The following is a 23954-nucleotide window of genomic DNA, read 5'->3' as shown; positions in this document are numbered from 1 at the left end:
ACAATATTTAGTAGAATTTGTATTAAGTGGTAAACCTTAACACAAACATTCTGAAATGACAAGCCTTGGGTTATAAACAAAAATGAAGCTTTAACCCTCTCCTAGAGTCCTCTAAAGTATTTGTCAACTTCCAGGAGGTGGCTTTCTGATGTCACATTCCACAGCACAGAGCCGTGTAATCTGACACCTGTGGAGTGGAGCACAGCCTCACTGGGAGGCAGTCAATCACTTCCTGTGTGCTTGAGGAAAGTCACTGGAGGGCCACAGAGTAAACTGTGACCAGGATTCACACCAGGTGCTATGGACTGAGATAGAAACACACTAGATGAGGATATGCTTTCTTCATATTTCATTTAAATGTCTACAACCACTTTAAAGCAATTATTGTGGCAGCTGCTTACCTGGAAATCTGAGGCATTGGTTCCGAACACATCGCCATAAAGTGGTTTTCCCATTTCATCTACAGGAGGCTTGCCCCAACCACCAGCATGATATCCAAATGAACATCCCTTGGGATATTGGTAAACAACAACAAAAAAAAAAAAAAAGGTGAATAAGTATAATGCATTGCAAAAAAAAACAGCCATCATTAAAAAAATCCAGGTGTACACAAAAGTATCATACGCGTGTCTTACCTCGGGAATAGGATTATTCAAACCTGGAATTTTAAGGTTGGGATATGAAGGGGGTGGTCCATATCTCTGCATTGCAATAAGCCATGGAGGAGGAACCTTATGAGCATTCTGCAGGACAAGAAATTGTAAAGTAGATTAACATTCAGAAGGTGAGGCATTCCAATATCAGGTCCACTACCTTCAGTGCGATAGCAAACTAAATCGTTTTTCAAAAAGCCAACTGAACATTGCAGACATTTCCAAATGCAAGCACAAAAAAAAATAAAAAACACAGATCTTATTTAAAAAAACAAAATTAGCTCATGGTAATAAGAATAAAGTTAGACAATGTAACACCCTAATTATGGGTGCAACATGTAACATTTGCAAGGTGTGCCTCCCTCCATCCCAATGCCACCAGCCATATTTTGAATACATGTGCACTTGGAAGACACAGCCTTTTTTTTTTTTTTTAAACAACTTAAAATTATCAATCAACTCACTGGTCCCACTGGCATTCCTAGAGTGATCCTCAACTCATCAGAAAGGTCTCCTGGCTTTTTTTCCTTCAGACGAGTCTCAAATTCTTTTCCCTAATGGCAGAAGTTAAATGATCAAAATATTATTAAATAACCAATTTATTTACATGACAAAAAAAAAACAAAAAAACACTACTGAGGTTTTGCACTTTTAATTTTTTAATGCTAAATGGCAATACAGGATTTTTGAATTACTTGTAAAATCCTTTTCTTTGCAGAGTCACAATTGTTTTGCTTAGAATAAAGATCACGATTCTGAAGAACTTTTCTTAAAAAGATTTACAACTCTCGAACATTAGGTTATTAACCACTTAAAGTGGAGGTTCCATTACAAAAAAAAAAAAAAAGTCAGCAGCTACCAACACTGGAGCTGCTGACTTAACAAGGACACTCACCTGTCCTAGCCCACCAGCGATGTCGGCCCCCGCCGAGGCCGATCCACAGTAAGGGAAACAGGCAGTAAAGCCGTACGGCTTAACTGCCCGTTTCCTACTGCGCATGCGTGAGCAGCGTGGCGCTTTGTGAATGGGCCGGCTGCTTTCTGGGACACACACAGTTCCCAGAATGCAGCGCGCCCTATTCACAAGAAGACACCGAGTGTAGGAGGAGGAAGAGAATCCACCGGAGGATGAAGAGGCAGATTCAGCACTTCCGCATAGCAACAGCTATTTAGGGCAACATTTTTTTTTTTTCCCCATTTATTTTTTTTGTATTTTTTTTTAGATTTTTGGTGGAATTTTTTTTTTCCAGGTGGAACCTCCACTTTAAAGGACCCCTTCACGCCGATATACATCAGCAGAATGGCACAAGCACGTACAGGTACGTCGCCTTTAAACAACCCAGCCGTGGGTCGCGCTCGCGACCTGGTCCTGAGCTCCGTGACCGCGGGACCCGATCGCTGCCGGTGTCCCGCGATCGGGTCACAAAGCTGAAGAACGGGGAGAGGCAAGTGTAAACAAACCTTTCCCCGTTCTTCCTAGTTTGAGCGTCGCCGATCGTCTGTTCCCTGTCAGAGGGAACGACGATCAGTGACGTCACACGACAAGCCACGCCCCCACACAGTAGTAATCACTCCCTAAGAGAAAAACTTAACCCCTTCAATGTTTTTATATATATTTTTTGGGGGATATTTATTATAGCAAAAAAATAAAAAATATAGAATTTTTTTCAAAATTGGCACTCCATTTTTGTTTATAGTGCACAAAATAAAAACCACAGAGGTGATCAAATACCACCAAAAGAAAGCTCCATTTGTGGAGAAAAAAAAAAAAAAAAAGGGACATCAATTTTGTTTGAGAGCCACGTCGCAAGACCGCGCAACTGTCAGTTAAAGTGACTCAGTTGCCGAATCGCAAAAAGGGGCCTGGTCCTTTAGCTACAAAATGGTCCAGGCTTAAGTGGTTAAGCAAGATGGCAATAAAAGAAGACAAAATACTCTGCTTCAATCAAATTTGAAAGAAATAATAATGTAATGTGTAATGGCAAATAAAGAAAAAATTATAGCATACACAACAGAATGTGTACAAAACACCCCCCAGAAACATTTCCTGCTTGCGTGATTGGCTCACCAATTTTCCCAGAAGTCTGCAGTAAGATACAAGTCAGATTTCAGGCACCCCCCTGCAACAAAAACAGCTACTTCCATTAGGAAAAATGCATTTAAAAAAAAAGGGATGCAGGCCCAGCAGCTTTCCTCATCAAAGCCCTTCAGGTGCACAGCTGATTGAGAATTACGAAACCACTCCCATTAGACTCACTTTCCCACATGGATGCAAACACATGGATTTCTTCAGAATGAAAGGTAGGAATCTTTAACCACTTAACGCCCGCCGCACGACTATTTACGTCCGCAAAATGGCACGGACAGGCAGATGGGCGTATATATACGTCCTTGCCTTTCCGCGGGTCCGATCGGGACCCCCTCCCCCGCTGCGTGCGGCTTACCTCGGGGAGCGATCCGGGACAACGGCGCGGCTATTCGTTTATAGCTGCTCCGTCGCGACCGCTCCCCGGAGCTGAAGAACGGGGAGACCCGTAGGTAAACATGGCTTCCCCGTGCTTCACTGTGGCGGCGCATCGATCGTGTCATCCCCTTTATAGGGGGAGACAATCGATGACATCAGACCTACAGCCACACCCCCCTACTGTTGGAAACACACACTAGGTGAAGCCCAACACGTTCAGCGCCCCCTGTGGTTAACTCCCAAACTGCAACTGTCATTTTCACAATAAAGAATGCAATTTAAATGCATTTTTTGCTGTGAAAATTACAATGGTCCCAAAAATGTGTCAAAATTGTCCGAAGTGTCCGCCATAATGTTGGTCACGAAAAAAAAAAAAATCGCTGATCACCGCCATTAGTAGTAAAAAAAAAATTGTTAATAAAAATGCAATACAAATATCCTCTATTTTGTAAACGCTATAAATTTTGCGCAAACCAATCGATAAACGCTTATTGCGATTTTTTTTACTAAAAATAGGTAGAAGAAAACGTATCGGCCTAAACTGAGGAAATTTTTTTTTATATATATGTTTTTGGGGGATGTTTATTACAGCAACAAGTAAAAAATATTGCATTTTTTTTTAAATTGTCGCTCTATTTTTGTTTATAGCGCAAAAAATAAAAACCGCAGAGGTGATCAAATACCACCAAAAGAAAGCTCTATTTGTGGGGAAAAAAAGGACGCCAAATCTAGTTTGGGAGCCACGTCGCACGACCGCGCAATTGTCTGTTAAAGCGACACAGTGCCGAATCGCAAAACCTGGCCAGGGCATTTAGCTGCCTAAAGGTCCGGGGCTTAAGTGGTTAAGAAAGTTTGTTAAAATCCTTATGATGTACATAGGTCACTCGGAGGGGTATGTTTTTTTCTCTCAAAAACAAACAAAACAAAAAACAAATGTTTGATGCCAGAAAGCCCACAAAACACTAACAGATCTAGTAGAGTGCACTCTGAAAGAGAAAGGCAGAACCATGCCATTAAGTCTACAGGCTTGAATGAGGAGTTGTCAAACCAACCAGGAGATGGTGGAATGAGATGCAGGTTATCACTTGGAGGGAGACCTCCTTGGGATGGTAAGGAGAGGTACTGAAAAGGAAGGACAATGTCCTGGTTAAAGCAGAAGGGAGAAACCACCCGAGATAAGAGAAGGCTTCTGGCCTCAACATAATACTGTCCCTATGCAGTACAGGAAAGGGTTTCTTGCAGGTGAAAGTATAGTTCCAGTCTAAACCTAACTAGTCTTAAAAATGTCCCCTCTCCTCACCCTTGTGCTGATTAACCGATGCAAAAAAGATTTATATACTATACTAATCTTTCCTGGTGCCTTCATGGCAGCATACATATGGTTGGTTGCTCCGCCCCCATCCAACCCACAGGACCAATTATAACTCTTTAAAAGAGAGGGACAGCCTCCCATCTGACATTCTTTTTTCTGTCCTCAAACCTGCAGGATCGTGGATCACCTGGATACAGCCCTTACTATGCCACCATGTCAGCACGACCATTACAGGTTCATGCTCCCCTGTATATGGAGTCCCATAAAAACTTAGGCTGCTAAAGGCACCAAAAAAGTTTGGGAACCCGTTATCTGTGGGTCTTTTTGGGGGATCTGGAGTTCAGGTATGTTTTCCTCCTTTTATATTGAGAACAGGCACTGCTCCAATGACTAGTCAGTTCTCACCTGCTGAAGCTTGCTGTGAGTATTCTGTGGGAGGCTGGCAGGTAGATAGTATACTGTGACATTTGTTGCATGTCTTCCCTCACCATTTCTGGTACCTGCAGCGCTTTGCGCGCACCATCCGAGTCTGATTTATCCCTGCCAGGAAGGACGCAGTGTCGCGCAGTGATGACTTCATCAGCGCATGCGCAATAGCACAGCGAGACCGTCAGCGGCCATTTTGGTACACCCAGTTAGCACGAGTCTCTCCAGAAACTGTTGAGCGGCAAGTTGGTCGTCTTTCACCACATTTTATGACCCACTATAGTCTGGACTCAGCTGTGCTTACTTCCCGCGACTTTGGGGGGAAAAAAAACTACAGTTGTTCGCTCTATAATTGAAAATTAAAACTAGTTTTGCAGTAGCTCCCCCTGTAAGCAAGTTATTTACCATATGTATGCTGCCATGAAGGCACCAGGAAAACGGAAAATGTAATACTTACCTTTCCGTAATTTTCCTTTCCTGGTGCCTATCCATGGCAGCATACGCCCTCCCTTTCTTTAAAATCCTTAATCGTTTGAGTCTAGTTACAAGAATGTCAGATGGGAGGCTGTCGCTCTCTTTTAAAGAGTTATAATTGGTCCTGTGGGTTGGATGGGGGCGGAGCAACCAACCATATGTATGCTGCCATGGATAGGCACCGGGAAATGAAAATTACAGAAAGTATTCAATTTTCCGTTTTCAGGCCGCACCAATCCAGTCATGTGATCAAATTTGTTAGCCAGCTGCAGGGGAGATTGGAAAGTGCTTAACAATGGCTAGTAAAGCTTGGAGCAGTGACACCATCCATTGTCCCCCATGTCCCAGCAGTTAGCGCTCCATCCTGTTGCTAGCTGACAAGTGGGAGCTGGATCATTTCACCGGACTGGAATGCGCTGAAAATAGGCAAGTGTATGCATCTTTTTTACACAGGTTAATCATCATAGGCGTTCGGATGGGGGAAGGAACATTTTTAAAGACTAGATGGAGGATGAAATTCTACTTTAAAGGCTCGTACACACGCATAGTTTTCTCTGCAACACCTAGCAAGAAAACTGCTGGCAGAGCTTTCTTGCCGAGTAAACTTTGAGGCTTTGAGGTTTTTCGTCAAGAAAACTGCCCAGAATTTATACAAGAAAAATAGAGAACCTGCTCTCCATTTTATTGTCGTGATTCTCGGCAGTGTTTTCCTGCCGAGAAACCTGAGCGTTTGTATACTTACCCGTCGCCGTGGAAACCCACGCATGCTCAAAATGACTTTGAGGCATGCACGGTAGCTTCCAAGGCATAGGAAGGGTGTAGCAAGATGGTGGCGACATCGTGCGACGAGCGCATGCTCGTCGTCGATGACGTCACCGCGTTCGTGCCATTCAAAAGAACGGTGGTTCTTTTGAATGGAGTGTGTGTACACTCGGCCGGCAAGAGAATCTTGCCAAGAATCTCATCAGGAAAAACAACGTTCTTTTCTTGACGAGACTCTGGGCCGTGTGTACAGGGCTTAAGGCTGCAAACTCTAAAACAGCATGCAAAGTTGATAATGAGAAAAGGCAACCTTGAGAGAGAGTCAACAAGAGAACATCCCAGATAGGCTCAAAGGGTGGTTTCTAGGGATTTGACAGAAAAAGGTTAGAATTCAATAGACAACAAAATGGATAGGGGGAATAATGTGAGCAACACTCTGAACAAAAGCGTTCAGTAAGAAGAGAAGTGAGCAGCCTTTGGAACGGATTGGCCAAGATTGCAATCAGCCCCTTGATGATACAATTTGGCAAAATTACAAGATTTGTCCACAAATACTTTCTGGGGTGATCACCCCTAGGTCTCACACCATGAGAAACAGGTCTTTCAAGTGCACGATGGTAGACCTTATTAGAGGGTTGACTTCAAAGGTGTAGTAAGAACTACAAATTGGACAGCCTGGTCCTTCGGGTCTGGGTTTCAAAAACTAAGGCCTGCGACCACCAAAGGAGATGGTGAACCGGCCCCTGGGACAGAAGTCGTCGAGTACCACAGCTTCCTGGGCCAATTTGGTGGAATAAGTATTAACAGAATGCCCTCTGTCTCTAGTCTACAGATCAGGCTAGGAAGGGGTTTGAGGAAATGTGTAGATCTGGCTGTAATGATCCCACAAAGTCACCAGGATGTCTATTGGAAGAGCAAGCGGACCCCTGGATTTTGACATGAACTGTTCCAATTTTTTGTTGAACCAAAAAAAAAAATAGGAGGTCCACATCCAGTATTCTTCACCTGTTAGAAAGGTCTTGAAAAACCTCTGGTTGGAGACTATTCACCAGAGTCCAGACAATGTTGACTGAAGCACGCCGATTTTCTACTTTTGGACAATGAATAGTGGAGAAGGCTGTGAATCAACGATATGCCTAAACCAGAATCAGATATAGGCAGCAAGACTTCTATTTCCCCCACAGGTATAGGGGAAAGCCCATTGATGAAAACCCTTGGTGCTGTGAACAGAACAAAGAGCAGGGCAACATATTGGTAATGTGAGCCCACTGCAAAACACAGGAAGCGATGTGCTGGGAGGATGGGACATGCAAGTAAGCATCCTCGATTTTCAAATAATCCAGGATATCCCCTGGCTGTAGGGAGGCAATGACTGGTATATTGGTAGACTCCATACAGAAGTTTGTGAACCTGAACGAAGGTGTTGAAAATCTTCAAAACCAAGATGGGCAGCATCCTGCTGCTGGGCTTTGAGACTGCAGACACCGAGTACAACTCATAACATTTACACTTCTGAGTAGGGGTGCAACGGATCGTCACCGATCTGTGATCCGAACGGGTCACCCCGTTCGGATCGGCACGCGATCCGCGGAGCGCTCCGGAGCCTCGGCCGTAGGAAAGTCCCCGGCTTCGGCCTAGCTCCGGAGCGGCGGCCATCTTGCTCCACCCCAATCACAGAGCGGCTGTGATTGGTTGGATGGGATGTCCCGTCTCTGAACCCGATTGGCCCACGTGATGAGCACCCTCTCTGATTGGAAGGTTGCCCGGATTGGCTGGCTGTCTTGGCGCACTCTGGGAATCCGGACGTGTGGAGCTTGAGGGGGAAAAGTGAGCGCCGCTATGAAGGACGGGGACTCAGTGTTCTTTACTAGTGTGGGGGCAATGTTGGAGTTGTCTGGAACAGTGATGGTGATGACGAGTGGGGGACAATCGTGGACATTACAGCGAGTTGGATGTTGGACTGGCTATTATAATTACAGTGATTACTAGTGGGGAAATGTTAAACTGGCTATTATATTACAGTGATTACTAGTGGGGGCAATGTTAAACTGGCTATTATTACAGTGTTTACTAGTGTGGGGGCAATGTTGGACTGGAATGGTGATGACGAGTGGGGGACAATGGTGGACATTACTATATAGAGCCATAGGCCCAGCCAGAGCCCAGACTTAAATCAGATTTTTTCATAAATAATTTTTTTTTTTTTTGCTGATCCGAAAATGATCCGTGACTCCTGATCCGAGGATCGATCCGTGAGTTTTTTGATCCGTTGCACCCCTACTTCTGAGGTAAGAACCACCATTTTTAGGAAGGAGCTTTAACACTGCGGCATGGAGATTTGCTAGCCTTTGTGGGGTTGTTGGCAGTTTTGACAACAAAGTAGGGCAGGGGAAAAAAAAATTCAATAAACTTGTCTATAGATGACAGAACTTTACATGTTTTGCAGTTTCTATTCCATCAGCATTTTTTTTTTTTTTTTTTAACACTTTTGGTGTTATCGAGACATCACATAAACATCAAGCAGCAGCTTGCTCATCACCTCATAATAAAGGTCTCCATGTATAGTCAGCTTTGGCTTGCTCTGCCACTTGAAGAATGCATCGTGCAGTTTCTGATAATCTATGTCGATTTTTCCCATCTTAGGCCTGACCTTCTCTCTCATTTTAGACTTCATAGTCTTTTGCTCTTCCTGAAAAACAAAAACAAAAAAATTTTACATGAACAAATGCAGCAGGCAGGACATTTTCTAATGCAGCATGGTGTGAACGTGCATCTATATAATCTACTGCTTGAAGGCACTCCTATTGTCAACAACCTCTAAATTATTTTTGGGTATCAAACCACAACCATTTACCAATTCTATCTGAGCATGTGTCTCAATTACCATATTTTCGGGCATATAAGACGACCTTTTTATACTTAAAAATTTGCCTCAAAACTCAGGGGTCGTCTTATACGCTGGTACCTGTATGCAGAGTCTGTCGGACTGCGGCTGTCCATTGTTCAAAACCCACGCCTCCTCCTCGTGCTGTCCTCGGACTAGAGGACATCCGTGATAGGCGGAACACATGCTCTGCTGGGAACCCGAGTGTTCCGCCTATCACGGAACAGCACGACGAGGAGGCGTAGCTTTTGAACAATGGATGTCCATAGTCAGACCGAGACTCTGCATGTCCGGGATAAGGTATGGGATCGTCGAGGCATGACTAGTCGGAAGGGGGTCGTCTTATACGGCGAGTATATCCCAAAACCCCAATTTTAGCTGGAAAATTAGGGGGTCGTCTTATACACCCAGTCGCCTTATACGCCGGCAAATATGGTAGGTACAATTTGACAACTTTATTTTCAAGTGTGGCAAACAAATATTATATTATAAAAGTACCCTCAGTCGACTCAAACTCTGTCCACACAGTTCTTTACCTTTTCCTGTAGTGCCTCTCTCATTTCCTGGATACCTGTTCTCTTGATAAAGTCAGGAAGTTGAAATGGTGGTTTCTCAATTCCTCTCTTGCCCTGCAGATATTTGCGTTTGAAACACCAGTGGCGAGGGACAGGGACAGAATTTCTTGTACCCTTCAGATGCACAAGGAGTTTGGGATCCTGAGCTGTAACATCATGCATCTCCACCACATCTGGACGAGATACCAGCTGAGAAAACAAAGCAAGGGCAAAAAAAGAAAAAGTTAAAAAAAAAAAAAAAAAAAAAAGACGACCGTTAAAAAAAAAAAAAAAGTTCACCCTTTGTGTTAACTAGAGGGGAAATAAAAATAAAAAAACACCACAAAACACACATACGATCACTACTTGCTCCCATTTATTAACTTGCTCATATCAATAGATCTGCATGGTAGAAATCACCTGCCCAGGTATAATTTTAAAGAGGAAATTCACAAACCAAATGCAAATTTAAGTCTTTGCCCGTCTACCTTTGGTGCCCGGTGAAGTCAGATCAGAATACCAACAAGCCAAGCAGATGCAGCGTGGTCCTCTTCTCTGTCACCACTCTCCTACTCAAGATCCTGTCCCATGCCACCATTTTCTCTCTTTCTTTGTAAGAGAGCCAGCTGAATCCAAATAAAACTGTGCCAGATCTCACACATGCGAAAGGCAGAGATCTGGCACTATGTTTGTTTACACATTGTTCTAGGAATGGAGAATAGTAAAACCTCCTGGAATACCAATGTCACAAATCCCAGGAGGCAGTGCTTTCTGTCGAACAATATGTAAAAAGACAGTGCCAGCCACTGCCCCATTTTTTGGAACGTAATACCTGCTGGCAAAAGTGAAGTAAATATTCCAGGAGGCAGCGAAAGTGAAAGGTCATGCTCGCCTAGGCAAGAATGGTGCAGGAGGCGGAACGTCTAATCTCCTATTAAAGCGCATCCGAAAAGTATTCACAGCAGGAGGCCCGGGTGCACAAAATCACGTACCTGTACGTGATTTCATGGTCACGGATTGGACACAGTGGGAGCCAATCAGCGGGTCCGGCGGACGTGATGACCTGCTGATTGTTCACAGTAGAGAGATCAGCGATGAGCACACAAAGCACACTGCTGATCTGTCGAGGAAAAGCGAGAGATTGCGTTTCAGCTAAGCTAAATCCACTAACCCGACAGTTGGAAACACTTCCCAGGGAACACGTTTAACCACTTAACCGCCGCACAATGACATACGTCGGCAGAATGGCACAGCTGGGCAGATGGACGTACCGGCACGTCCTTTACATCTACCCGGTCGCGGGCGCGCGCCCGCGACCCGGTCCTAAGCTCCGGGAAAGCGAGACCTGATCGCCGCTGGGGTCCTGCGATCGGTCCCCGGAACTGAAAAACGGGGAGAGCCGGGCTGCGTACTTCACTGTGGCGGCTGCAGACACTGAGCTGTAGAGAGATGCTCTCAGCTCACAGTCCTGCGGCAAGCAACCCCGCTGCCCCCCTCCCCCCAATGATGCCTGGAGGGGGGGGGGGGGGGGGACAGGTTGTACACAAAAGGTAGAAAAAGCCCATACAATAAAGGAAGTGAAATTGCAGATAGTGGGATAAGAACCCTTCCTCCTTTCCCTTTTTATTTTTGAAATATCTTTTATTAGATTTTGAAAAAGAACATGCATACAAACACAAAGCCTATTTGGGCATACCCAGACTCAACTGGTCACCAGGACCATTATACTATATACATACTAGCAATTCTACCCCCCCCCCCCCTTTCTTCCCACACACAATAGAATTAAGACATTCCTGCTATTCTTCAATATCAGGAAGGTAATAATCTAGCCTCTCCCCCACATCAATCAGACCTACTTGTTAACCAGCATCTCTTCTAGTTAAAGTAATCTGTACGAGTCATAGAGAACCCAAATAGCGCCCGAACCTGCCAGCCACCCCTGCCGCATTTGTTGCTTTATAGGAAGGTATTGATTTGATAACCATACACATGCAAAATGCAAGTGACGGTGCTTCCGTTTTTTTCCAGTACAATACAATTGATTTCCGTGCGTAGAATAAAGTAATAGACAAGAAATTCCTCTGCGCCCTCTTTGGTACTAAAGCCCCCACCAACCCCAGAAGACATACTGAAATGGTGAGGGGAATCGGCACCAACAAAAGTTCCTGTAAAAGTGCTGGTGACCTCCAACCAAAAACATTATTTTCTCACAACGTCAAAAAATATGGTCAAAGTCAGTCAGCGAGGTTGTACATCTCCAGCATTCTGCCTAAGTGGTTACATAAACAGAGACCCCCCCCCCCCCTTCCGTCGACTGCCTTAATGTATTCAAGGGATTTTTCCCAAAGAGGAGCTCCGCTTCAAAGAAGCATGCAAAAAAAGCCTTTCCTGCACAGGTTCAAAACTCTAAGCCATAAGACTCTGTGCATATGCAGAGAAAGTAAAGGCGTTCTGGAGATTTGATAAATCTCCATGGTATCTTCTCAGAATAGTAGGGCTGAGGGCAAGAGCTGTAATTTTGCAGGAGTAGGATTGTCTCTATCAGGAGATAATTCAACTACCAAGCTCTCCATAGTCTATACAACAGTTAAGAGTGTCAATAGCCAGCTGCAAGGCTGAACATGACAAAGCAAAGGATGATTTAAAAAGAAAAAGTCTCCAAACATCTCTTTACTAAAGTCTAAGGCAGTGGTTCTCAACGTTTCTAGTGGCGTTACCACTTGATAACATTTCTCAAGTTGTGGGGACCCCTAACAGTAAAAATTTCCGTAGCATGGGTTGTCGGCACCCAAGGCAAGTAATTTGCACCCCTAACCCACGGACATTTATCGCTCCCCTGAGTACCTTCCACTCGTACAGTATTAAAACCCCTTATGGTACATTTGTTCTTTCTTTCCCTTTCATGTCGCTCTATCCTAATTTCCCTTGGTGGGGGGAAATGGGATGAGTGGTAGTGCTTGGGGGGGGGGGGGGGGGGAGAACGGGACGGCGATATCGGAACAACGGGGGATCGTAGGCAGGTAAGTGAAAGTTTATTTTGTATAGTTTTACAGCCCGGCACAGCGGGGGTTAAAAGTTTTAGCTTAGAGAACTCCTTTAATGATAAAGAGAAAGCATTCCAAAGGCCCCAAGAACGCCTATAATATATTACTTGCCGAAAGTACACAAACATCCGACTTGCCCCCCGGGACGTCCCATCATAAGTGGGATAGACTCAGTCACGTCCCGGGTGGGTAAGTACATTGACTTTTTTCTCCAACCCCTTGTTAGAAAAAAAGGGATTTTTATTAACAGCTTACCTGTAAAATCCTTTTCTTGTAGTACATCACGGGACACAGAGCAGCATAGCCATTACATATGGGTTATATAGTGTACCTTCAGGTGATGGACACTGGCACTCTCCGACAGGAAGTTCCCTCCCTATATAACCCCCACCCATAGTGGGAGTACCTCAGTTTTGTAGCAAGCAATATGCATCCCAAAATTCCCCATAAGAGGGGTGGGAGCTCTGTGTCCCGTGATGTACTACAAGAAAAGGATTTTACAGGTAAGCTGTTAATAAAAATCCCTTTTTCTTTATCGTACATCACGGGACACAGAGCAGCATAGCCATTACATATGGGATGTCCCCAAGCAATGCTCCATGAGGGGAGGGAGACAACCAGAAAAAACCAAACAAGAGGTGCCACCGGACAAGAGGAGATTAAACTGCGGCCCGCAGTACCGCCTGCCCAAAGGCTGAATCAGCGTTCCTCCTAACGTCCATTTGATAAAATTTTGCAAATGTGTGGACAGATGACCAGGTTGCTGCCCTGCAGACCTGAGCCATAGGGACCTGGTGATACGCTGCCCAAGAGGCACTTATAGCTCTAGTGGAATGAGCCTTAACCGATAAGGGTGGACTCTTCCCCTTCAGGCCATAGGCCTGAATAATCGTCTGCCTAATCCACTTAGCAATAGTGGCCTTAGACGCTGCCTGGCCCTTCTTGGGCCCTTCCGGCAGAATGAATAAGACGTCCGTCTTACGAATCTGGGCTGTAGCTTCCAAGTAAATCTTTACAGCTCTAACTACATCCAAGGAATGTAGTAACCTCTCTTCCTTAGAAGAAGGCTTTGGAAAAAATGATGGAAGAATCACATCTTGATTAAGGTGAAAATTTGATACCACCTTAGGCAGGAAGGACGGAAGCGGCCGCAAAACGACCCTGTCCTTATGCAATAATAAATAAGGTGCCTTACATGACAAGGCTGCCAACTCCGACACCCTTCTGGCGGATGCCATGGCCACCAGAAACACTAGTTTCCTAGTCAAAAGGACCAAAGGGATCGCGGACAAGGGCTCAAAAGGCTGCCTTTGCAAGACCGATAGAACCAAATTTAGATCCCAAGGATACAGGGGAGCTTTAATCGGGGGATTCACCCGAATAACACCTTGTAAAAAAGGATTTCATTAAGGAATGGGCAGCCAACGATCTCTGGAAGAAGACCGACAAGGCAGACACCTGCCCCTTGATTGTGCCGACCGCCAAACCTTTTTCCACTCCCAACTGTAAAAACTCCAGGATTCTCCCAATAGTATATTTGCGGGGATCCCATTTCCTGGTTTCACACCAGGTAATATAGGCCTTCCACACCCTATAGTATATTAACCTGGAAACTGGTTTTCTTGCGTTTATAAGGGTAGAAACGACCTGCCCTGAAAGGCCTCTGTTTCTGAGAATCAGGGACTCAGCCGCCAGGCCGTTAAATTTAGGGCCTGTAAGGCAGGGTGGTAGAATGGCCCTTGTGAGAGGAGGTCCGGACGTAGAGGGAGGACCCAAGGCTCCTCTACGGTCATCCTTTTTATCAAGGAGTACCAAGGTCTTCGGGGCCACGCTGGGGCCACTAGAATCGCTGGCTTGCGTTCCCTTTGAATTCTGTGAAGAAGACAGGGTAGCATCCGTATTGGAGGGAAGGCATAGATTAGCGCAAACTGATGCCAAGGACACACCAAGGCATCTGTCCCGCAGGCCAATGGATCCCTCGTTCGAGAGACAAAGTTTGCTACTTTGGCATTGAATCTGGACGCCATAATGTCCACCTCCGGAGTACCCCACTTCCGGCAAATGACCTGGAACACTTCGGGATGGAGGGACCACTCCCCTGGGGACATCTGTTGGCGGCTGAGGAAGTCCGCTTGCCAATTGTCCACCCCGGGGATAAAGATAGCTGAGATGCAGGGGACATGGGCTTCTGCCCATGAAAAGATCCGATCTACCTCCCTTTGGGCTGCCTGACTCCTGGTGCCACCCTGGTGGTTTATATAAGCTACGGCAGTGGCATTGTCGGATTGTACCCTTACTGGGGAGCCCTGCAGAACCTCCGTCCAGCCCAAAAGAGCCAACCGAGCTGCTCGGATCTCTAAGACATTTATGGGTAGGGCTGATTCTGCCCTTGACCATTTCCCCTGTAGGGTTAAATCGTCTAGGACTGCACCCCAACCTGATAGGCTGGCGTCCGTGGTTACTATCCTCCATGAGGGGGGATTGAACGATCTTCCTTTCAGAAGATTTTTTGTGACTAGCCACCAACACAGGCTCTGCCTTACCGCATAGGGAAGGGAAATGGGAAGATCCAAGGCCTGGAGTCTTTTGTCCCAGGCCGCGAGAATTGCTCTCTGTAGCCTCCGAGAATGGATCTGGGCATAGGGCACTGCCTCGAAGGTGGCCACTAGCTTTCCCAACAGGCGCATGCAGAGGCGTATAGATGGCCTTGTGCTGCTTAGGACTATGTGGATTAACTCCCTTATCGAGTCCACTCTGGACTGGGGCAGGAAGATCCGTTGTTGTCTTGTATCTAAAATCAGACCTAGATACTCCAACCTTCTTGTGGGCTGTAAAGCCGATTTGTCCCGGTTTAGAACCCAACCCAGGGACTCTAGGCAGTTTACTGCTAGCAACACTGCCCGATTTAGACCGGCCGCTGAGTGGTCGACTACCAGAAGATCGTCTAGGTAGGCCATGATCAGAATGCCCTGTTCCCTTAGGATGGCTAATACGGGGGCCAGGATCTTCGTAAAAACCCGAGGGGCCGTGGCTAGTCCGAACGGAAGAGCCACGAACTGATAATGCCGATAGTTTAGGGCAAAACGCAGATACCTGTAATGGCCTGGGAAAATCGGAACGTGCAGGTATGCGTCCTTTATATCGATGGAGGCCAAGAACTCCTTTCCTTGGAGGGCGGCCACCACCGAACGAATGGACTCCATTCGAAAAGACCGGACTCTTAAAAAGCGGTTTAATAACTTTAGGTCCAGAATAGGCCTGACGTCGCCGTTTGGCTTCGGGACAACGAAGAGGTTTGAGTAAAACCCTTGTCCTTGCTCCCCTGCTGGTACTTCCATAATCACTCCTTGAGATAGGAGTCGCTCTAGGGCGGACAGAAGCGATGCCTGTCTCTGAGGGTCGCCTGGAAGTCTTGACATTTGAAAGTGAGGAGGGGGGAACTCCCGAAACTCCAGCTTGTACCCCTGAGTTACTGAGGACAGAACCCATTGGTCGGTAACTTGGGCCCCCCACAACTCCGAGAACAACCGGAGTCTTCCCCCCACTCGAGAGAGTGGGGGCGCCCCTTCACAAGGCTGCCTTAGGGGCAGCCTTAACCGGCTTACGGTTCCACGGTCTCTTGTTCCCTGCAGCTTGCCCCTGGGGCCTGTTTGCAGCTGCGCGTCCAGGAGGCCGTCGATACTGCCTAGAGAATGAGGGCCCTGGAACTGGAGAGGTTGGGCGCTTAAAAGAGGGACCTCGGAACCTTTTCTTAACCGGCAAAAGGGTGCTCTTACCACTAGAGATCTTTTGAATATATTTGTCAAGATCTTCTCCAAACAATCTCTCTCCTTGAAAGGAGAATCCTGTAAGGAGTTTTTTGCAGGGGGTTTCTGCAGACCAGTTCTTTAACCAAAGTAATCTTCTCATGTGGACCAAATACAGGGATAGGCGGGACGCCTGTTGGATTGAATCCTTGATAGCGTCTACCGCGAAACATAAGGCTCTAGGTAGATCGGCTAAGTCCTGAGCCTGTTGAGCCGGGAGGTCCTTTAGGGCCTGCTTGGCCTGGTCTTTTAAAGCCTGGCAGACGCCAATGGCAGCTACAGCTGGCTGGACCACTGCCCCCGCTGTGGAAAAGGATGCCTTTAGTAAGGTCTCAAGCCTTTTATCCACAGGATCTTTGAACATGTGAATATTGTCCACTGGACATGTTAAAGCTTTATTGACACATGATATGGCTGCGTCAACAGTGGGGACAGCCCATTTTTTTGAAAACTCCTCCTCTAAAGGGTACATAACTGCGAACCTTTTAGGAGGCAAAAAAATCCTGTCTGGCTTAACCCAGTCCTGAAATATCAGGTCCTTTAACAAAGGATGGACCGGGAACACCAGGTTGGCTTGGGGCGCTTTTAGGGAGCCCAATGAGGACACAGCGGAGGCCAGCGGCTGAGGCAAAGGCATTTTAAAAGCTGACCGCACCATATCCGTTAAGGACTGAACCCACAATTTTTCTGCGTGAGAAGCTGAAAAAGGTTCTTCTATAGTAGAATCTTCAGAACCCAAATGGTCCAGATGATCCTCAGCCTGGTCTCCTGTATCTTCCAATTCCTCAGTGGAAAGGACATCTTCCTCAGGAGATTCAAACCTGGGAGACGGGGACCTAGCCCGCTTCTTCCCGGATAAAGAGGCCGTAATAAGAGCGGCCATCCTCTTTTCAAATCCACCCAAGGTGGAGGCTAACATCTCTTCCGTGACATAGGAAGGAGTTGGTTGAATAGGGCCCGCCATAGCACCTAGCAACCCCGATGGCTCACCCAGGGCAGCAACCTCCGGATCCTCCGGGGAGGTAGGGGCAGGTGGATTCTGGGAAATATCCTCCGAGCCCGATGGGGAACCCTTCGGCTTTTTAACACCTTTAGCATTTTTAGCGTTCCCTGCACCCTTAGGAGCCATAATAACAAATCTGAGATACTCCGCTAATATACAACTAACTGTAATAGCTGGAGAAAAACACACATTTAAATAAATGAGGAAAAAAAAATTTAGGCTAGGGTAATGTTAGACAGAAACTAAACTTCCCAAAACCTAACAAGAGATAGCAATATTGAGCCCCAAGGGCTTAATCATATCCTAATATTGCTTCCCTTAATGCTGGGCTAAGAGAGTACCAAATACTAAGTACTCTGACTGCTACTTAGTACACCGGCTTTTCAGAGAAAATATGAGCTTAAACAGCTCTTTAGCAAGGTGTGTACAAAAAAAACGGCCACTAGGTGTCACTGTGTCAGCATAACATAGGCAAACCTATCCTGCTCAGCATCGCTGCTCCGTGTCCCTTCACAGCCTTCAGCAAACTGACAGGCTAAATAGAGTTTTTCCCTCTGATGTACAGAGGGGAGGGAACTCCCTGGGCGTCCCCCGCCCCTCCACGCAGCGTCGGCGCCTATAACAGTGCGCGCGCACGCGCGCGCGCTCCCGACGCCGCTCTCAGGAAGCAGAATCCATGTGGGGAGAGGAGCCCGGGAGCTGCTGGAGACACACAGACATCAGGAAGTAAGTAATTTAAACCTGACATGCTCCCTTTTACATTTCAAGGAGCAAAACACCTTGTAGCAGCAGTAGCAGTCTATTAGCCCAGCCAGAGGAACAGTATACCTGGGTGTTTGAGCCATCCAGTCATGCAGACTTTGTGGTTTCTCTTTTAGCCCATGCACAGAGGCATAAAAAAGGCTTTTCCCCAGAGTCCCCTGTGGGGAGCCCACTGACAAACCAAGTTCCGTAGGCCCCCCGCTTACCTTTCCACGCCGCAGGGTATTGCTCATGCAAGAGGCCCAATCTTCCCCCTTCACCGTGGGTATGGTCATAGACCTTCAGGGACCGGGGTCCAAGTCAGGAACACCACACACCTGGACCTATACAGCACTACTGGCAGCAGGAATTCATAGGTTAAAAAACCCAGTCCTGGAACCCAGAGTCCAGCCCTCCAAGGAGAGGCATTATAGGCAAAACCCCATCCACGAATTGGGGCCCGGGTACCGTCCACTTTGGCTATGAAGCACCTTGGACGGATCCGGTCGGCTGGCCCTGGTCCCAAGGACAAACTGCAGGCACAACCTTCAACGTGCACCAACACCTAAGACACTGGCGAAAAAACTGAGGTACTCCCACTATGGGTGGGGGTTATATAGGGAGGGAACTTCCTGTCGGAGAGTGCCAGTGTCCATCACCTGAAGGTACACTATATAACCCATATGTAATGGCTATGCTGCTCTGTGTCCCGTGATGTACGATAAAGAAATGCCATCTTATATTAAAGATACTAAGGATGTAATTAATATACTTTCCAGGTTAACACCTTCCTCTGGGATTTGGCTGGTGACAGCGGATGTCACTTCATTATACACCGTCATACCCCACAAGCTTGGTCTACATGCGGTGTCCCACTATTTGATCAAAGATAGTGGTCTTGACACCATGCAAATTACCTTCATAATGGAACTGTTAGAGTTCGCAGCCACACAACTTTTTCTGGCACGATGGCAAGTTTTACCAACAGAGCCGCGGGGTGGCTATGGGAGCGAAATATGCTCCCAGCCTCGAACTTATTTATGGCCCTTTGGGAGGAGGATGTCGTCCGTGTTCAATCTAGGCCCCAGATTTTGCTGTGGGCCAGATACATCGACGACATCCTTCTCCTCTGGGAAGGTCCTGAAAATGATCTAGCTCTATTCATTGATTCATTACACAACAATGAACGTGGGATTTTTTTGACATATGAGGCCAGTCAGACACAGATCAGCTTTTTGGATTTGTTAATTTCAGTCGAAGAAGGTTGTTTTGTAACTACTACACATTTTAAGTCGACAGATAGGAACTCCTATATATCCAAAGACAGCTGTCATTATTCACCTTGGTTAGACTCTGTTCCAAAAAGTCAATACCTCCGTTTAAAAAGGAATTGCACTAAACAGTCTTCCTTTTCTGAACAGGCCAGTGTTTTAACAGAAAGATTTATATCTAAGGGGTATTGTAGTGAAGCCCTGTCCAATACGTTGGATCAAGTGGCAAATCTAGACAGAGCTACATTACTGGAGGATAAACCTCGGAATGACTCCGCTAGATTTAAATGCCCATTTGTCACTGATTTTTCATGCCAACATAGAAGTGTCACACATATTTTTTCAAAATACTGGCATATTCTAAAAAGTGACAGTGTCCTGAATAAATTATTACCTGAAAGGCCTCAGGTGGTGTTTAGAGGACTTCCGTCTTTGAGAGACAAATTGGCTCCTAATGTACAGGACCCCCCTAGGATTCCCTCAATGTTCTCATCAGGCCTGACAGGGTTCTTTAAGTGTGGTAGGTGCCAGAGCTGTGGTCTGAACGGGCGAACCACTAAAAGGACTACGGAATTCAGCTCCAGTTGTACCCAGAAAAGGTTCAAGATAAAGCCATTTATTACATGTTCCACAGTGGGCGTCATCTACTTGCTAATGTGCCCGTGTGGTCTCCAATATGTGGGCAGGACCAAGCGCCCCCTCCACATAAGGTTAAACGAGCACATTGCAAATATACGGAGTGGCTTCACAGAGCACTCTGTGTCTAAACATTATTTGCTTTGTCACAGTAAGGACCCAAGTAACACGGTTTTCTTGGGTATTGACAAATTTATTGCTCACTGGAGAGGAAGCGACCTGGTGAGGAACATTTCCAGGTCAGAAATGGCCTGGATTCATAAATTAAAATGTTATACCCCATATGGGTTAAATATTGAAGTTGACGTAAATTGCTTCATAGACAACTCATAATTTTATTATCTGTCATACAAAGTATGCTGAAGTATATGTCATGAACATTTTTCCCATTTCATTTTTAATTTTCCTTTTTTATTTTTCTTCAATGTATAAATGTTTTTGGTCTTTGAATAAGATTGAAGGGTTTTTTACCGTCTATCAATATATTTTATATTGTTAATGTTTTTATTATACTTGTATTGGTATGACTGGAGATGGACCCGTCCAGATGCACGTTCGAATCTCTGGACAATATTATATATATAATTTATAAACCTTTTTTTTGGTTTTCTGTATATAACCTTAATTGGGCGTTTCTCTGTATATACATACTGTCCTTGCTTTCAGCGGGGACGGAATGTTGATATTAAAGGACGTTTTTTGCCTTAACAGTTCCTTTTTGGAATGTTGAGATGGATCCTCCAATTGGATATTGATATTTTTTAGGTTTGCTGTTTACAGCCAAGTGCAATTTAATGGTAGGATTGGTTGACCATGGAAACAACACTCCGTTGTTACGATCTCGATGTAACACTGACTGTTTCGTTCTGTTGGGGGACACTGTATTGGCAGCTGCCGATGGTTTTCCATTAATCAAGATGGACGAAGTGCGTTCAAGGACGGGTTTGTCTCTGAGTCTGGTTACGCCTTTCCTCCTCCCCTTCTATGTATTTAATGCGGTGATGTGAAGCGCCTCCTCATCCCGTGACCACGTCTGTAGACGAAACGTTGGGAGGAGGCGCTTTGACGTCACCGCGTTGCACTCGTGAGGACCCCGGATATTCTGGGCACACACTTCATATACAGACCGGCCGGCTGTATTTCTTTCTGAATGCCTGTTTTTAATGGATTAAATGTAAGTGCATTACTTTCGTTTTATTAAACATTTTTAAGCAATATTACGCTATGAGTCCCTTTGATCTCTCCTCTCCTATGCTGGAATACTGAGTTGAGCTGCCAAATAGGAAAACTTCAGTGGATAGAAGAGCGAGTCTGTTGTCATAATACGTTTGGATTTCGGTTTTGCTGTATTTTACTTACCCTGTGGTAAGAGTCCGTGTTAACTGTTGGTGGAGGTCTCCTGTGTGTCAGTCATCACAACGTTGTGGATTATTCCTAAACACTTTGGTACTTTTTCTTATCACTTTATTTGGGACTATGTACAATTCTTTTAAAGATATATATTTTTTTGATTGGGTTTATTCCCTCCTTTTTCACTAATATTTGTGGACCCCAGTGTTTTTTTGTGATTTTTTCTGATCATTTGGGTCCACTCTTTCTTTATATTTGCACATTTTTATTCACTTACTATTTTTCATATGCAATTTATTAATTACATAGCGCGACTCCTTTTGTATTTTAAATAGTCATTTGACCCCCAGATTGAGAACCACTGGTCTAAGGGGTGGTTTACATATATTTATACATTTGTTTTTATTTTTCTCTTTGTTTTGTAAACATATAATCATAACTATATGATTTCATGCCCACCAGATCTAAACTATTACCTGCTTCAGTTCTGCCACTGTGAACCTATTCATTCGCCTTAATTTCTTCTTAGACAGCTTAGAAGCATCTAGTTTTCTATCCTGTAAAAGAGATTAAGAGAAAAAAAACAATAAGATCACACTGTATGAGAAAGTAAACAGTGAGACGTGGAAAAACCTACAGATTTAGAGTCACACATAAATTAAGAACTAAGAAAACACAGAAAATCGTTATAACAGACAATTATTAAAGAAACATATACATGTTGATTTCCAACCTCATCATCGCTGTCATCGTCACTGTCCATTAGTTCCTCCTCAAATCTTTTTCTAGGAGCAGCTGGTTCCACCTTCTCCACTTTTTCTGGCTCCTTTTCCTTTTCCCGCTTAACATCATCTGTCAGCTGCAATTTAAAAAGATACAAAGTTACACCCAACACCAACTTTCCATCAACCCCCCCTGGACCAGGTGAAAAGAGCACAGTGCTCCCCAGTTACTCAGGATAGTTTACTGAAGTCAGACGATGGGATTTGAGAAATATAAAACAATTGTATTATATCTGTATAGAATTTGATCTTTCACACAAAAAGGTGTTTAGTGGATCAATAAGTTAATTTGGTCACGGCGTTGAATTAGATCTTTACTTCTTAAAAGCAAAGCCCTCCCACAAAAAAATTGCTAGCTTTTATTCCACAGGGTAGAGAGGTATTTTGTTAGTAAAACAAATGACCTGCAAAATATCATATGGGGTACCTTAAATGCCTGGAAGATCCTCTTGAAGAAAATGAAATTGGGATCATAAATCTCTGGCTCTTCAATAACATACTCTATTTCAACTTTTCCTCCTGCTGTGTCAGCTTCTGCTGCCTCATTCAGCTCATCCCCTACAACAGTAGGCACTGCAATTACTCGTCTGCGTATTCGTTTCTTACGATTTCTTCGTCTACGACTTTTTTTCTGTGGGGAGAAAAGATTTATACCTTACATTCCATTTCAGCTTTTAACATATTTCGATACGATTCAAGGACCCCAGTGTTTGGACTTTGTAGTCACACATTTACCTGGATACTGTAATAATATATAATAAAAAATAAAAAAAACAACACACACACACACACACACACACACACACACACACACACACACACACACACACACACACAGTGTTCCGTAGTTACTAGCTGGAGAATCTACGATGCATCTTCAACATTAGAGAACAAGTCCAGATGGCTGCAACTCCCTCCTACTAGCTATACCATTAATATGATAAATTAGAACCTCTGAAGACTACATTTTACTTGCATATATTTCCTAGCATTTACAAAACCATATCCTCTTCTACCTTATAGGCTTCATTATAACAATTCAAAGTGGAACAAACCCCTTATTAGTTGTACAAGAACACAGAATCCATGCCTTATCCCGTCAGAAAGAAGATATGCCTTTACATAGGCAGATCTCCGCTCGATGCATTTTGCTGGTGACTTGGAAGATGGCAGACATCCAGTGCCTGGCACCCACAGATTGGTTTATATTATATATTCAAACATTATATTACACACACACACACACACACACACACACACACACACACACACACACACACACACACACACACACACACACACACACACACGATTCTACACAGGAGGGCCGCCCTCTAGCAATAAACGTGCAATGGGGCAGTCCTCAGGCAGCTAAAGCAAAGGAAGTTGCCATCCTAGCCTCCGTTTCATCTGCAGTTGCCAAAGCATTACAGTTATGACACTAGTCCTCAATGGACTGACAGTTTATTAGAGAAAACATGCAAATGAGAATCAATTACTGCATAGTTCAAATGTACCAGTTTTGGGAATATTTAACTAAAAAGCAAAACTTTTTAGTTTTGGATCGAGAAGAGAGGGATTAGAACCTGTCAGTTATTTTTTGCTGTCTGTGCCCCAGTTAGGAAGATTCATTTAGAAGGGAAATCGAAGGAAAAGGTAAGTGAACCAACAATGCACTAGCTTAAAGGAACCTATTTAGAAAATAAAAAATTAACCTTTACAACCCCTTTAATCTGTTTAACGTTATCATTCAAAGTGAACATAAATAATTCCAAAATTTTGAGTTGTC

The 23954-nt window shown here is 44.9% G+C and overlaps 1 protein-coding gene across 1 annotated transcript in view; it reads right to left on the bottom strand.

Annotated features, from left to right (window-relative positions):
- The window catches only part of SF3B2 (splicing factor 3b subunit 2), a 62779-nt gene that overhangs the window by 8797 nt on the left and 30028 nt on the right, over window positions 1–23954 (bottom strand). The window contains exons 8-15 of the mRNA XM_040328825.1: window positions 22593–22796; window positions 22117–22242; window positions 21860–21940; window positions 9512–9739; window positions 8631–8780; window positions 1118–1207; window positions 636–743; window positions 402–509 (exon numbers count right to left, since the gene is read on the bottom strand). Coding sequence (XP_040184759.1) covers window positions 402–509; window positions 636–743; window positions 1118–1207; window positions 8631–8780; window positions 9512–9739; window positions 21860–21940; window positions 22117–22242; window positions 22593–22796 — 1095 coding nt within the window. The remainder of the gene's footprint in view (window positions 1–401; window positions 510–635; window positions 744–1117; window positions 1208–8630; window positions 8781–9511; window positions 9740–21859; window positions 21941–22116; window positions 22243–22592; window positions 22797–23954) is intronic.

Source organism: Rana temporaria, chromosome 11 (genome assembly GCF_905171775.1).
Source record: "Rana temporaria chromosome 11, aRanTem1.1, whole genome shotgun sequence".
NCBI classification, from domain to species: Eukaryota; Metazoa; Chordata; class Amphibia; order Anura; family Ranidae; genus Rana; species Rana temporaria.
Note: the sequence above shows the minus strand (reverse complement) of the source record. Positions and strands in the feature narration are given on the sequence as shown.